Raw genomic sequence first — 14,552 nt, forward strand, 5'->3', positions numbered from 1 at the left:
CATGGTGTTGCCATCAATCTTGAGTTAGTATTAAGTTGACTAATGATGCCAACTCAATGAACAACATTATCAATACGTGTGTGGAAATTACGTGTTTAGAATATAGAAGTGTGTTTAAGAATAACATACAATAAATAATAAATTATTTGGTCTGAAACTAATTAATAATAAAAACACATGAAATATCTCTACTATTATTTAAGTCTATAACTAAGTTGGTATCACGAGTCAATCAGGCACCAACTCGATTAAGGAAATTACAAAAATATATTTTTATATTTAAAATAAATTATATTATTTGATGGTGCTTATAGAATAATTTGAACTCATGCCAATTATATTTCTGACTCCCCAAAAAAATATATAATTTAATTTTGACCCCTAAAATTCTGATTTCGCCCCTGCTCCCTAAGTCTTATTTTTGGATCTGCCACAGAAAAAGATCCTTTGACCGTTCAAGTTTGTCGCCCCTACTTTTTTTTAGTTAAAGTTACCACGTGTCACAACCACGGCGTGATATGTGACAAAAAAATAATAAAAATAAAAATAAATAAAAGTTATAAAAATTATTAGATTTTAATAAAAAATATTAAAAATTAGAAAAAAATTAGAAAAAATTGTAAAATTTTATAAAATTCATAATTTTTTTTATAAAACATATAGAATTATAGAAAAAAATTATAAAATTTTATAAAGTCGTAAGAAAATTATAAAAAATGTAAAGAAATATAAAATTCGTAAAAAAAACTATAAAAATTATCGTACCAATAGAATCATTTTATAACTTTTTTATAACTTTAATAGTCAACTGTTAAAGAGCCTTTTTCAGTGGCGAATCTAGAAATACGGCTAAGGGTAGGCAAGGGCGAAGTGAAAAAAAAATTTGGCGGAATTAAATTATATATTTTTATGATAGTAAAAAAATTCAATTTCGTCATTTTAATATTCTATATTTTTATAATTTTTAGAGGATTAAATCAAAATTTTATCATTTTTGGTGGGCTAAAATATAATTTTAGCATTACTAATTTAAAATTTTAAATAAATTATAAATGATCTAAATGAAAATTTTCCATTTTAGGGGGTTGGGCCCTTGCCAGCCTCCCTAGATCCATCCCTGACTTTTTTTATGCATTTTAATAATTTAAGTACCGAATTGAGTGTAAAAAAAATGCAGGGGCTTAATTGCTTCTTCTTTTTTTAATTATTTAAGTTTGAGAACCTTTTTAATGCATTTTGGTAGTTCAAGTATCTAATTGAGTGAAAAAAAAGTCGGGACTTAATTTCTTTTTTTGAAAAAGTTCGAAGGTCTTTTTTATACATTTTAAAAATTCAAGTATCCAATTGAGTACAAAAAAAAGTACAAATTTAATTACTTACTTTAAAAAATTTTGAAGACTTTTTACATTCTTAAGTTAAATAAAAACTAAAAAGATCCAACCCAAGTTAATCAAATGCTATCGAAGATTACATAAATTTCTATATAAGTACGCTTTTATTTTGCAATGTTTACTTAACTTAAATTCATTGTTTAAAGTAAATATAAATAGAAGATTATAAAAATTAAATATTGAAAATTTTAACATGAAAACAAATTAATTTAACAAACCTATAGAAATTATTAATAAGATTATTTAAAATATAATAAATTAATATTAATATTTAAACACTTTTTTAAATAACATTCATATAATTAATTCTAAATTCATTATACGTTTTTAAATTATTTTGAATTAATTACTTATTTGATTTTTTAGAAAATTCATCTAATATACATAATTGATTCGTGCATCACAGTTGAATAGAAACCAATTATATACCACAAGGTTAATATTCAATTCAGTTATATACTATAAGGTTAGTTTTTAATGCGTTACACAATAAAAATTTATCACGTGGAAAGGAAAAAGAAAAAAAACATTTGTAGAGGAAAAATTTGCAACATAAGCCCCTCTACTTTTTTTATATAAATTTACATAAACCCCTCTACTTTTTTATATAAATTTAAGTGGTTTTTTGCAAGTTAAAAATTCTTTTTATGTTTATCCTATTTTTATAGACACTATTGAATTACATATTTAGAAATATAAATAATGTTAAAATAAATGTTTATTTATTTATAATATTATTTATTTAAATTAATCTAATATCAATTATCATGTTTTAAAAATTAGACTTATATATTATTATGTTTTAGTTTTTTAAACATATTATTAATGAAATGTTACAAAATTCAAGAAAATTTTTAAGAAATAATTAAATGTAATTTGATTTAGATACAATTATCGCAGAGATGTCCGACATATTCTGTATCTAACATTTACACTCGAATTCACACTCGAATTCAAGTAACATGTATATATATATTCACGAAATATAAACAGAATACCCTCGTTGAGAACATTTCTTATTCACAATTGAAGAACCGAGACATTTGATTTCAGGGTGTAGAATTTACCGGAATCTGTTGTGACATAGGCAAGTTTGATTGGTCTTGATGGGAAGGGATAACAAGCCGCTGCAACGATCTTAAAGCTACAGTTAGCTCTGCGAACGAAGGTCGCAAACTTGGATCACTAAAAACAATGGGGGCAATATATTAGACTGGATTTTAGTATTGTAATAGAAATATAGTTGTTAGTTTAAAGTTCAAGTTCCGGGCTACTTACGTTTGCCAGCATTGCCAGATTATCCTTGCAACTAAAGGATCAAGTTCCTTGGGAATGTCGAGGCGACGATTCTGGAAACCAACAGCACCCACAACTTGCATTGGATTCATTCCGCTCCAAGGTAGTCTCAAAGTCGCAATCTCCCAAAGAATGACTCCAAAGCTATAAACATCACATCTATACATCCAAAAAAACACAAAAGAATGCATGTTAGTTTTAAGCTTGCAGAGTTTACTAATTTCACAGCTTTAAAATCCATGAGTTTCTGCGAGAAAATAGCAGTCACTTTTTAACTTTGATCACTAATATTGAGTCATAGTAAAAAAACAATTAACGCAATTATATGTTATGTTACTTGGACTCAAGTGAGTTTATGATACGGTAGGTAACTTGCATGCATATGTTCAAATTTTCTCTGAAATTTCTCTTTCATTTAGAAGACCCTTGGAGGGTCATATCTTCATACTCATGTCGAACACAAGTGTAGGACTCGTGTAATTTAGAAAAAAAATGAAAGTTCGGAACATTGATTATATGTAACCAAAAGGTGACACTGACAGCTTAGCATGGTGAATTTTGAACTGCTATGGAGATATGAAACTTTAAATTTTATGATCTTCACTATATTTTCAGAAATCCAACAGATAATTGAGGAACCAGAGGGAAATGTTCGTGGATTGATCAATCCTAGAATGAAGGGATTGAGCAATCCTAGAACGAAGGAAGGAAGATCAGGATTAAACAATATCGATGGAAGAGAAACAACTCACTTCTCATTGGAGGGCTCATTGCGAAGTACTTCTGGTGCCATCCATTCGGGCTAAAACATAGAAGGCAACTCTCAGTCAGAGAAATGAAGAAAGAACATAAATATAACAGAAGTTACTTGTTCTATCTATTTAACTTTATAATATATTGCACAGTAGGCCAAAGATACCAACCGTTCCTGCAGTTGATTTGGATGATAGGAAGGTATTATGCTTCAAGCGTGACAATCCAAAATCACAGACCTGAATTGTTCAGTTTAGCAATCAGAGGGTGCAGAGCAAGAATTCCACAGCAGCCATACTTAATTTCCTAATTCTTTTCCTTGAAAAGAATAAGAAACTTTAAGAAGCACAAAAGGCTTAAACATACAAACATCATTTACCTTAACAGTCCAGTTTTTATCAACTAAAAGATTAGGAGACTTCAAATCACGGTGAACAATGGTAGGTATGCTGGCATGTAGGCAATTCATGCCCCTAGCCTGAAAAATAAAAACAGATTTGAAATTTTACAGGGATGTGACATACTAAATAAAACAATTGCAGAAGCAATCAATTCCATACCACATCAAGAGCCATCTTAATTCTTTGCTTCTCATCAATTCGAGAATGAGGACGATGAAGAATCTTATATAAGCTTCCTCTGGAAAACCAAATAGCATTTGAAAATTTTAGATCTCAAAGTTTATCGACATGTCTGTCACATAAATGCATATGTATACTGGTAGTTGTAGACTGCCAACCTTGTATGTACTTTGCATATGCAGGCATAGACTTACCTTGGAAGAAACTCAGTAATGATAGACAGGTTTGGAGGGCGAGTAACAGCACCCATAAAAAGAACGACGTTTGGATGGCGCAGTCTACGCATTATTCGCACCTTAATTAGAGAGAAACAGAAACCAGGATCAGTGACTTGGACCTATTTAACTGCCATGACCTTAGGCATGATGTTTGTCTTAAAATAAACTAAAAAAACTAAAATATCTGAAAACTTATTTAACTAACTATCCTTTTAAGAGAGAGACAAATGCTCAAAAGTTGCTTACTTCTCTTTTGAACTCAGCCAAAGCATCACCTGAAAAATCCTGGTCTAGGAACTTCTTCACAGCAACCTCCTTTAGTTCAATAACCATTAGTCATACCAGCCCAAAATTATAAACTAATTGATCTTTTAATTTGTAGTGCATAACATCATTTAGATAAAGTATATTTATGGTTCAGTACTGAGTTCAAAACAAGGAAAATAGACCTCGTTACTATGCTTTACGCAAATAATTGTTAGACAGCTTGAAACCTGAATCCTCTAAAATACTAATCGGAGACAGCACAGAGTGAAATACAAGATGAAAACTGCGTTAGAGTGCAGCAGAGTATATACTAACCGTGCCATTCCAATCCGCATGGTAGACCTCTCCATAAGAACCTATTCACACGAAAACAAAATTTAGAATACCTCCCAAAAATGGTAAAAGTTCTTGCAAAGCAAGCATCAGAATTACTCAATTTAAACTCTCAAGATTTTCATAGGGAATAACAATAGCTCTGTTCTTTTTGTTGAAAGCTAATAACAATAGTTCTTAAATATAAAACAAGGGGAATAAATCTTACATGGCAGACACAATATGCAAGTATGACTGAATCAACATTTAGTTTATATGCAAAAATTGACCTATGCATAATGAGAGAAATTTCCACATGTAATGGACCTCAATAAGCCACATCCATTACCTAATCCAATTCTTTCACCAATATCCAAGTCTTCCCAAGGAATTTCGCATTCACCTACATCCACATCATCAAATAGTTGTTCAACCTTGCCTTTGCCAGAATCAAGTGATGAGCTAGGACTTTCCGGATCCTTCAATTTAAGGTTATTCTCCACATATCTCTCCTGGGTGTACTTTCTATGATTATAGAAACCAATCTCATTATCTTGCTCTTTAGCTAAATCCCCTGTTTTATTCTGTAAATCATGTCCATTCCTGAAATTCTCTTCCCTAAAATTATTGTTTGCGTCCTCAACCAGTTGTGAGCTATTAAACTGACTGGTAGTGGATGCCACAGATGAGCTAGTAACAGACAAAGAATTCTGGATTTTATTCTCTCTATTCAACATATCAAAGCGCCCAGGGGAGTTAAATCCGTGAGAGTAGACCTTTTCTGGTTTGGTAGAGCTAGTGGAAGCTGATGATGACTGATTAAAATCATTAGGTTTGCAACTGATTTTTGGAAAGAGGCCCTCCATATAATTGTACTCCTTTTTCTGAGGAACCTCATTATATACGGGTCGGTTCTTCCACATCAATGGTACTGGGGGTCGCGCCACAGCTACATTATTTCTCAGCCTCTGAAACTCGTCAACTTTGGTCTCTGTAGGTTTGTTTTGCTGGTAAGTTTTGCTAGTCCCTTTTCTCTGGAATGGATTAAGATCTGCAAAAGGATCTTTTGGGTCCTCTTGACTACTCTGACCATATGGCACTACATTAACGTTCATTCTCAGGCTATCAACTACATTGGCACCACGACTCCCTTTATTGGCAGAAGTTCTAATGGCAGTCGAAGGAAGATGGTCCAACTGATTAGGGGTCACTCTATTAGATAATCCAGAGGAAATAACACCAGAATCAGCTCTTGGACCTGATAATGAAGGTAACACTTCTGCAGTTCCAGGGGTCACTCTATATAATCCTGAAGAACTAACAGTAGAATCACCACTTGGACCTGATAATGAAGGCAACACTTCTGCAGTTCCAGTACTTGACCCCCAATTGATGGGCAGACTACCATTGACCACAGGGTGCTGACTACTACCCTCAATGCTAGATGGCTTTGCTCTTGAATAACCATTATCAGACGACTGAAGAGTTGGGATATTGCTAATAATTGGATTGTATGGCTTAAAAGTAGCATCGTTCGCACTTAAAATATCAGCAGGTATAAGTGTACCAGGAGCTGCCATTAGATCAACCAAAAATTCCCTGGAGATTCAAAAACACAAGATTAGACCTAAATAGAAGTAAAAGATTAAGTTAAGAAAGAAGCACAAGCTATAACCTTTGATCCTCAAGCTTTATTATATTTACAGCATCATCCTCAACACCAGTATAGTGGCTGCCTTTTACCAGTATACAAGGTAACCTTATGCTATCTGCCAACACCTACATTAGGACAGATAGAAAATAAATATAAACTTTGCACATAGCCCTATTACAAAATTATGAGCATAAGAGTGGCAACTAAAAGAACAAAGATAAATCAAGGCAATTTTGTTTCCAGAACTTAATAGCTAAATATTAGAACCTGAGGCAAAGGCATAGCCCTGTTTATTATCATGACCCCTTCAGAGGGTCAGTCCTGCAAAGAATGAGTTTTAATCCCAGCCCATGAAAAAATTTCAAGGGTTTATCCTTAGAAATTGCATAGAGAAACAGCCATAAGTCAACAGAATAGATATGATTATTTTGAACTCATTTTTTTTATACTAGGCATAACTGGAATAACCATATTAGAACAGGCACTGAAGTAATTCTCAAAACTTCAAAAATTAACCTTGAAGAGTAAAGCACGGTGCCGAGACAGGCCTATATTTATGGAGCCAATGGGGAACACACTTGTATGAAGAGATGTTCTAAGCTTTGTGCTTCTTTTCATCCATCTAGCCAATACTATATTAGCATCTTTAACAGGTCCACCCATATGTCCCGTTACAAGTTCAGCAAGCCGTTGAACTAACACATCAATATTGGTAGCAGGGCAATCTAAAGTAATACAATGTGCAATTTGCAACAACTCTTCTAGGGCTGGGTCAATCGTTCGATTGACAATTACAACTTCAAAGCCAGAATTCCCGAGATTCTTTTCAAGATCAACAAGAGATGGCATTTTTTCTTGAAGTTTTGAATCTGGGGAGAGCCCATATACATCATAAAAACCATCCACCACTCTTTCCTCATAATCAAGCACATTGTATTCCTGGTGAATAAAAGCAATCCAACCAGTCAATTCAAATTGAATAACTCAAGAAATAGCAAGACATGCAAGAACTCTATGTAATAGAGAGTTATTGCATCACTTCTTCTACACTGAAAGTAGCTAAGTCCTTTTATTTTTTATTTAATTATAAACCAACGAGAACATGACAGGAAGAAAAGACTCATTCAGTCCAAATTATCATAATATAATTCCAAACAGTAAATTGCTAAAATTCCCTAGGCAAGTGTCAATGGAATACTAGTTATAGAAGCTGCCAATGTTTCTGGATTAAACAAATTTCAGTGGTCAAAAGATTGAAAGAAATAGCAAGACAACCTGTGTAAAGACCAAAACACCAAACATCAACTAAAGCAAAACAAGCCAGACAAAAAGGTCATGACTAAGAGCACTAGAAACATATTCTCAAATACACTTCAAATTTATTCCCTTCATCTTATAAAACGGTTCCTATTAACATTATTATCCTCAATCTCCAAGCTAGGTAATAACTGCTGGAGCTTCATTCATAGAGGCCAGAGCTTCATTCAAAATTTTCCCACCAGAATTCACCATATATAAAAATCTAAAATTCAAATTCAAACCATAGTTTGGCCTAACCAATCACTAGCAGCAACTAAACATCCCAAATTCAAGCATATTCACTTTACTAGATTCAACACATACATTTTCAACTCTCAAAATGGCAAAGCAAACGAAGACAAATAAAATCCCTTACTCAAAACCAAAAATTCCTAAGAAACTATCAACACCGAAGTGGTAGATGCCATTTCCAGCTTCTCCACCTGAAGCTAAGTAATGTAGCACATCACTTTTAACTCAACTAACCAAAAAAGAAGCACATACCCCTCCCCCCCCCAAAAAAAAAAAAATTGAAGCTAATTCAAAACAATTCCCTCTAGTTCAGTATTGTAACTTGCCCAAACCAAACAGTCCAAAAATACAATCACGAGAGCCAACTAAAACACTCACAACTCAAGCTCAATCAATCCATTCAATTCACTAAATTTCCAATTTAAACTTAGAAAAATGATTAAAAACGAAAACGTAAAAATGCTTACCCAATACTTCCTGGCCAAAACCTCAGCTGCCACGTCATCCTTAACCCTCCCGAACCCTAAATCCATTCCATGATGATTCCCTAAGCTCAAAAGCGTCGCCGCTCGGATCTGATCTTTCTCCGGATCCTCGGAATTAGAAGCACTGATCGCCAATGCTAACTGTACCTGAAACTCTTCCTCTGACAACATATAGTCCGACGCTCGATTGTTCGGAGCTGATGGCGTACTCAAACCAATGCTCGACAGTACCGGCATCGGCGTCGTGTTCACCGGAGATGATGACGTAGTGGTTGTAGAAGTACTCATCAGAGCATTTCCGGACATCGAGTGTTGATGATCGGTGGCGCATGACGGCGATGGCGACGGAGACGTGTCGGCTGTCGAAGCTCGATTATGTTCGTGATTGCTTCCTATGTGTAACTTCTTAAAAATGTGCTTCATTTTTCCCCCTTTTTTTCTTTTGTTATTTTTCAGTTTCCTACACTTTCTCGAATTTTCTCTCAGTTTCTTTTATTTTTAATTTATTTATTTTTTATTTTTGGAAAGGGTCATGTAATAAAAGGTGGTGTTAAAAGGAGGGAAAACTTAGCAAATGGTATAATAAGCCTTGGCGGGTAATTAATAATAATAAGGCTTGACTTTCGGAAATATCTACGAAACTGCCATTCGCAATCATCACCACACGCGCTTTCGGTTGACGATGTCCGAATTAAGCATCCAATGCAGCTGGACACGTGGATATTAGGTACCACGTCACTTGTGGGCTCCACTGATTTTTAAGATTGTGTTTGACTAATCATTTTATAATAATAACAAAAATTTCCTCTAAAAAAAGAACAATCTATATAACATATATATCCATATATATCAATCTATAATATGTATATATATATCTATACATGTCCTTGTAAATCACGAATTTAACTCATCCTATTTTAATTTAGTTAATTTTAGTCTTTATATTTTTTAAAATTTAAATTTTTAATTTTAACCTAAATATTAGTTATTAAGTTCGTTAAATCAATTTTATTAGATGATAGTTATTAATAATATAATTTTTTATATTACATAAAAATAAAAAATTAATATGATATTACAAATGTTGTAATATATTTATAGTATAAAATTTTAAAAATAATAAAAATTAATTTAAAATTGATCGTACGATAAACATGAATTATAAAATAAATTAATTATACAAAAAGAATGAAAATTAAAATATAGAAGCTAAATTTGCAATTTATGCATAATATAAATACTAATAAAAATATTAACAAAAAAATAATTAAATACATAATCTCTTACTCAAAAACTCAATTCAAGATTTAATTATTTATTTTGAAAACAAAACTTAATTTGAAATAAAAATTGTATTATTAAACTTGTTCAATCGGATGCATTTATTAAATAAATAGATAAGGTCGATTTATTCTTAACTACGACCTTGAATATTTATACTTAAATTCAATTTTTTTATTCAAAAAAATTTTCAATACTAATTTAATTTTATAAAAAAAAGAATTACCGAATTAAAAAAAAAAAACTGTGCTCCCTTCCTACTCAAAGAAGACAGGAAGGCTTGAACTAAACTTGCTCAAAAACACAAGCTTGAGCTTGAACTAATCTTATTTATTATTTCAAACAATCCCACATTTATCTGGAATCAAATTCAAACATTGAGCGACTGCACCTCCATAAACACGATCAATATTTATTCCAACGTAAATATTTATTAATATGTGTTAAAACTTTGAAAAGAAATACAGTGAACTGCAACAAACAGGGTTCAACACCATGTCCAAACACCAATTTTTTTTTTTATAACCCTAGAAGAAAACAAGAACCATCAATGGCGAAAGTTGATAATGTTGCTTGATCAATAGGTTACCTTCTCCATGTTTCATCTCAAGGCTCAAACACCATACTCTCTGCTTCCCGTTTCACGGACTCAAACAGCACGGAAGACAAGTATCGCTCTCCAAAGCTGGGGAAGACCACCTGGATTAGATCAAATTTAAAAAAGGGGAAAATATTAACCAGTGCTTAGTAACATTGTAAAACTAAATGCAAAAGTTATCATAAAAATACGAATCAATTAGTACTTAACTAGTGCTTATAAAGACCCATTAACTAGTTTGGAGTTCGGACCCTTAAAAGATACATAGAATTCCAAATAAGTATATTACATCAGAATCCGAGTAACATATGCAAGACTCAAGGCGAAAAACACCATAGATGACCTAATATAATTTTGTTCAACAAGAATGCAGGCGTATAGAATCTAGAATCCATGTGTATGCCAATAGTATTATCAGTGTAATTTCACAGAAATGTCTGAACTCTCAATAACCCTTTTCAATGGCGGCATTTATCTTCAAACATATTACTTCAATCACATGTTCAGAAAGAATGATGTAGGACTGAATAAAAAAAACTTACAACAATGAGTTTCCTGGCATTTTCTGGCCTCTTGGCTATCTCAATCGCGGCGGCGGCGGCAGCACCGGATGATATACCTACCTGTAATATATGTTCCAAACAATTACAACTAAAGGAAACTGCAGAAAGAATCCAACAGAAGCTTGAGTGTCAATTTTCGGTTTAGTTGTGAACAAGCACCAAGGTATGGATTTCCATATTGAATTATATCAAGAAAACTGAAGAACCTTACCAACAATCCTTCTTTCAGAGCAAGTTGTTTTGCAGTTTCAATAGCTACTTCACTTGATATCTGCAGCCATACAGGTAATCGATCATTACAAGGAACAAGAATAGCAATACATGCATGAAGAAAAAAGCTGCAATTGAAGAAAGTGTGCTCATATGTCGAATACCACCGAGTTGCCTTCCCTATAAGCATCTATAACATATATTGATCATAGGATATGAAATAATGAAAACCAGCAATGAATTATGAGATAAAAGCTGTGTGGCTTAAAAAAACATAGAAAAATTTGAACATTACAGTATTAGGCACATACTCCTATTTGACACTTATGCTCAATTCTGAGTAAATATAGGATAATAGCATATAGATCCGAAGTTGAAGAAAACATTGGTCTTAATAAATTAAATATCATCAAGACTTACTTGAACGACTTCATCGATTAAATTGACGTCTAAAACCCCAGGGATGAAGCCAGCACCAATTCCTTGGATCTTATGTGGACCTTGAACATTAAAAAATGCAACCATCCATCAATAGATAAAACATTAATCTTATTTTAGCATGAGGAGTACCGGAAAAGAATTTTCAGATGATAATGGCAAAAATATTTAATAATCTTCCTAAGATTTAAGAGACTAAAGCCATGCTGTTTGCCTGTTGTCAGGGACAATGTACAAAAGCTTTGTAGGGAAAATTTTCAAATTTGATGTGAATAAAATATTATGATTGGAATTATAAACCAGAGGTCTGAGTGGTTTGACTTTGACCACCTGTTTGGATATAGTTTGTAAAAGAACAACTTACCAGGTTTCCCTCCAGAAAGCACTGCACTCTCAACTGGTTCCACGCCAACGAGCTGAATCGAAAAAAGCAAGGAGCAATGGAAACATAAGAAACACAAAAGCACAATGACAGACAAACAAAATTAGTAATAGTTAGGGATCAGAAAGTCTAACCTTAATGCCAGGATTCTGCTCTTTCAGATACTTCCCGGCTCCTGTTACAGTACCTCCAGTCCCGATACCAGAGACAAGGACATCTACCTTTCCTCCACTGCCTTTCCATATCTCCGGTCCGGTTGTCAGATAATGGATCTAAAACAGGAACAAAGAATCAAATCACAACACCCTCAACGGCTCGAACTACTAACATATGCGTGAAAAGAGTTCTGAATGATACCTTTGGGTTGGCAGGGTTTTCAAATTGCTGAAGAATGTAAGAATTAGGAGTCTTTGACATAATTTCCTCAGCTTTTTGAACAGCCCCCTTCATGCCCCGGGCTGGATCCGTAAGAACTAGCTCAGCTCCAAAAGCTCGGAGGACCATTCTTCTTTCTAAACTCATTGAAGAAGGCATTGTAATTATGAGTCTGTAACCCTTAGCAGCTGCCATGAATGCCAACCCTATTCCGGTATTACCACTAGTTGGCTCGATCAGCACACTCTTCATCATATAGGAAAAACAGAAACTTTGTCAAGTTAAAACTTCTCTCCTTGAGTTTATACTTTCAACATTAAAGCAACAAGATCGTGACATGAGCTCAAGGAAAGCTATACTTTTGCATATAAAAATGAAAGGAGTTTGAATATCGAATTTAAAAGGAACAAAAACTTGAAAGCCAACAAGCTTCTACATAAAGCTTTCTCTATGTAAGTTCAAATGGTTAACTAGAGATGCTTTACAAGTTGACAACAACACACAATTTCAGCCTATGGCATAGCTAGAATAGTATAACTACAATCCACTTAAAACCCTAAACCTAGCATAAACTTGAATTTTAAGAGAGAAATATAGCGAGTACCAACCTCGCCTGGTACAATGAGACCCTTCTCCTCTGCATCTGCAATCATACTATATCCAATCCTGCATGCAAAGAAGGTTTTCAAAACAAAGATTATAGAACTTCAGTCCTACCATAAGTTAATGCAGCGTAATAGAGTTGATTACAATAAAATATTCTGATACAACCGGCAAAAGACGTTTAATAAATACCTGTCCTTGACACTGGAGCAGGGTTCCATTGCCTCCAACTTGGCAGCAATTTTAGCCACACATCCATCTACAACATTGTTGAGATATACCAGTGGCGTGTTACCGATCAACTGTTCATATCCAAAACAAACGATATTAACAAGGTTGGCAATACTTTTATTGAATTAAAACACATAAAAAGATCCTTTAATATTGTTAATGAAGATGAACAACTGCTTACTTCGGTGACATCCTTGGCAATTAAACTCTTTTCCCCCATTTCTTCTTTAAGTTACTGCACAAACATTCCAAAGATTAAATCATTTAGCAAAACAAGCCAAACAAATTGAATATGATTAAGTAGTCATGATTGAAACAAAACAAAAAGGAGCGCGAAGACATTTTGGGCGCTTGAAGAACAATAACAGTAATTTAAAATAACAATTAGTTTGTCTAAAAAAAAAAAGATTCATTACGAAAGAGAAATTAGTTCCCTAAGAGTTGAGACACTAAAGTGACTAGAAATGACTCTGAACTTGATCAATCCAAAAGCAAAATCGGATCCCATGAAAGTTACAGTAATGAAGAGGAGGAAAAACCCAGAATCAATAAAATAAAGAAGAACATAAACAGCCTACGAAAAAAACCCATAAATCCAATCTTAAAAACACAAACAAAACTATAATCTGACAGATATTTAAAGTACCCAACCTCCAAAAGTTGCAGAATTCACAAGAAAGATGGTGTTTTTCAGTACAATCTGTGAAGCAAAAATGATATATAAGCCAAAGACCAAAGAGTTCAAAGGCTTAAGTAACCTCGAGAAAGCTGATAGACAGGAAAGCTACTTTATAGCTGTTTGTATATTATCAAAATTTCCTCTCTTTTTTATTTCCAATTTTTTTCTTTTGTACTTAAAAGAAAAAGCCAATTTGGCCAACAAGGCAACTAACGGGGTAAAATAAAATAAAGTAAACTACAACAAAAGTCCCTAAATTATTAGCATATTTACGTTTTGATCATTTAGTTTTAAAAAGTTACAAAATGGTCATTAAACTATTTGAAAGTTTTTATTTAAATCACTAAACTATTCGGAAGTTTTCATTTAAATTATAAGTTTTTCTCTTAAGGTCCAGCTAGCGAGCTCCAAGCGACGATTTGACGATTGGTACGATGGATCCATCGACGAGTAGAAAAACATGCTTTAGATCCAAGTTGATCTAATGGTCAATGTTGGAGATCGCAGAAAAAAGTTGTTTGGATTTTGGTTTGCAATTTCTTGACGTTCAAAGACGTTTCATGAAAAAAAATGAACTATAAAAGAGAAGGATAAAAAGAAATTTCGGTTAGTGCACGCTGTGAGAACATAAAAGGCCATATAACAACGATTTGAAAAGCTCAATGACTTAAATTAAAACTTTTG

The 14,552-nt window shown here is 33.1% G+C and overlaps 2 protein-coding genes across 5 annotated transcripts; both read right to left on the bottom strand.

The window, feature by feature from the left end:
• Positions 1-2,242: 2,242 nt before the first annotated feature.
• LOC107894708 (serine/threonine-protein kinase EDR1) lies at positions 2,243-9,026 on the bottom strand. Of its 2 annotated transcripts, XM_016819959.2 has the most exons (13): positions 8,491-9,026; positions 6,989-7,411; positions 6,494-6,597; positions 5,168-6,417; positions 4,822-4,862; positions 4,486-4,554; positions 4,216-4,316; positions 4,001-4,079; positions 3,820-3,918; positions 3,611-3,679; positions 3,440-3,489; positions 2,670-2,846; positions 2,243-2,576 (listed from the first exon to the last, which is right to left on the bottom strand). In XM_016819959.2, the coding sequence occupies exons 1-13, from the start codon at positions 8,929-8,931 to the stop codon at positions 2,441-2,443; spliced, it is 3,039 nt and encodes a 1,012-aa protein (XP_016675448.2). In that variant the 5' UTR covers positions 8,932-9,026; the 3' UTR covers positions 2,243-2,440. The 2 variants fall into 2 exon arrangements, with proteins under 2 accessions (XP_016675448.2, XP_040931067.1); XM_041075133.1 differs by lacking the exon at positions 6,989-7,411.
• Positions 9,027-10,181: 1,155 nt separating this feature from the next.
• Positions 10,182-14,020, bottom strand: LOC107894720 (cysteine synthase). 3 transcript variants are annotated; one of them, XM_016819966.2, is made up of 11 exons: positions 13,841-14,020; positions 13,371-13,424; positions 13,151-13,260; positions 12,964-13,021; positions 12,338-12,601; positions 12,115-12,252; positions 11,963-12,014; positions 11,581-11,660; positions 11,162-11,221; positions 10,930-11,010; positions 10,182-10,488 (listed from the first exon to the last, which is right to left on the bottom strand). In XM_016819966.2, exons 2-11 carry the CDS (start codon positions 13,407-13,409, stop codon positions 10,396-10,398), a joined length of 975 nt encoding a protein of 324 aa, XP_016675455.2. In that variant the 5' UTR covers positions 13,410-13,424; positions 13,841-14,020; the 3' UTR covers positions 10,182-10,395. The 3 variants fall into 3 exon arrangements, with proteins under 3 accessions (XP_016675455.2, XP_040931068.1, XP_016675460.2); XM_041075134.1 differs by lacking the exon at positions 13,841-14,020 and adding an exon at positions 13,666-13,800; XM_016819971.2 differs by lacking the exon at positions 13,841-14,020 and adding an exon at positions 13,606-13,791.
• Positions 14,021-14,552: the final 532 nt, after the last annotated feature.

Source organism: Gossypium hirsutum, chromosome A08 (genome assembly GCF_007990345.1).
Source record: "Gossypium hirsutum isolate 1008001.06 chromosome A08, Gossypium_hirsutum_v2.1, whole genome shotgun sequence".
Classification (NCBI taxonomy): Eukaryota; Viridiplantae; Streptophyta; class Magnoliopsida; order Malvales; family Malvaceae; genus Gossypium; species Gossypium hirsutum.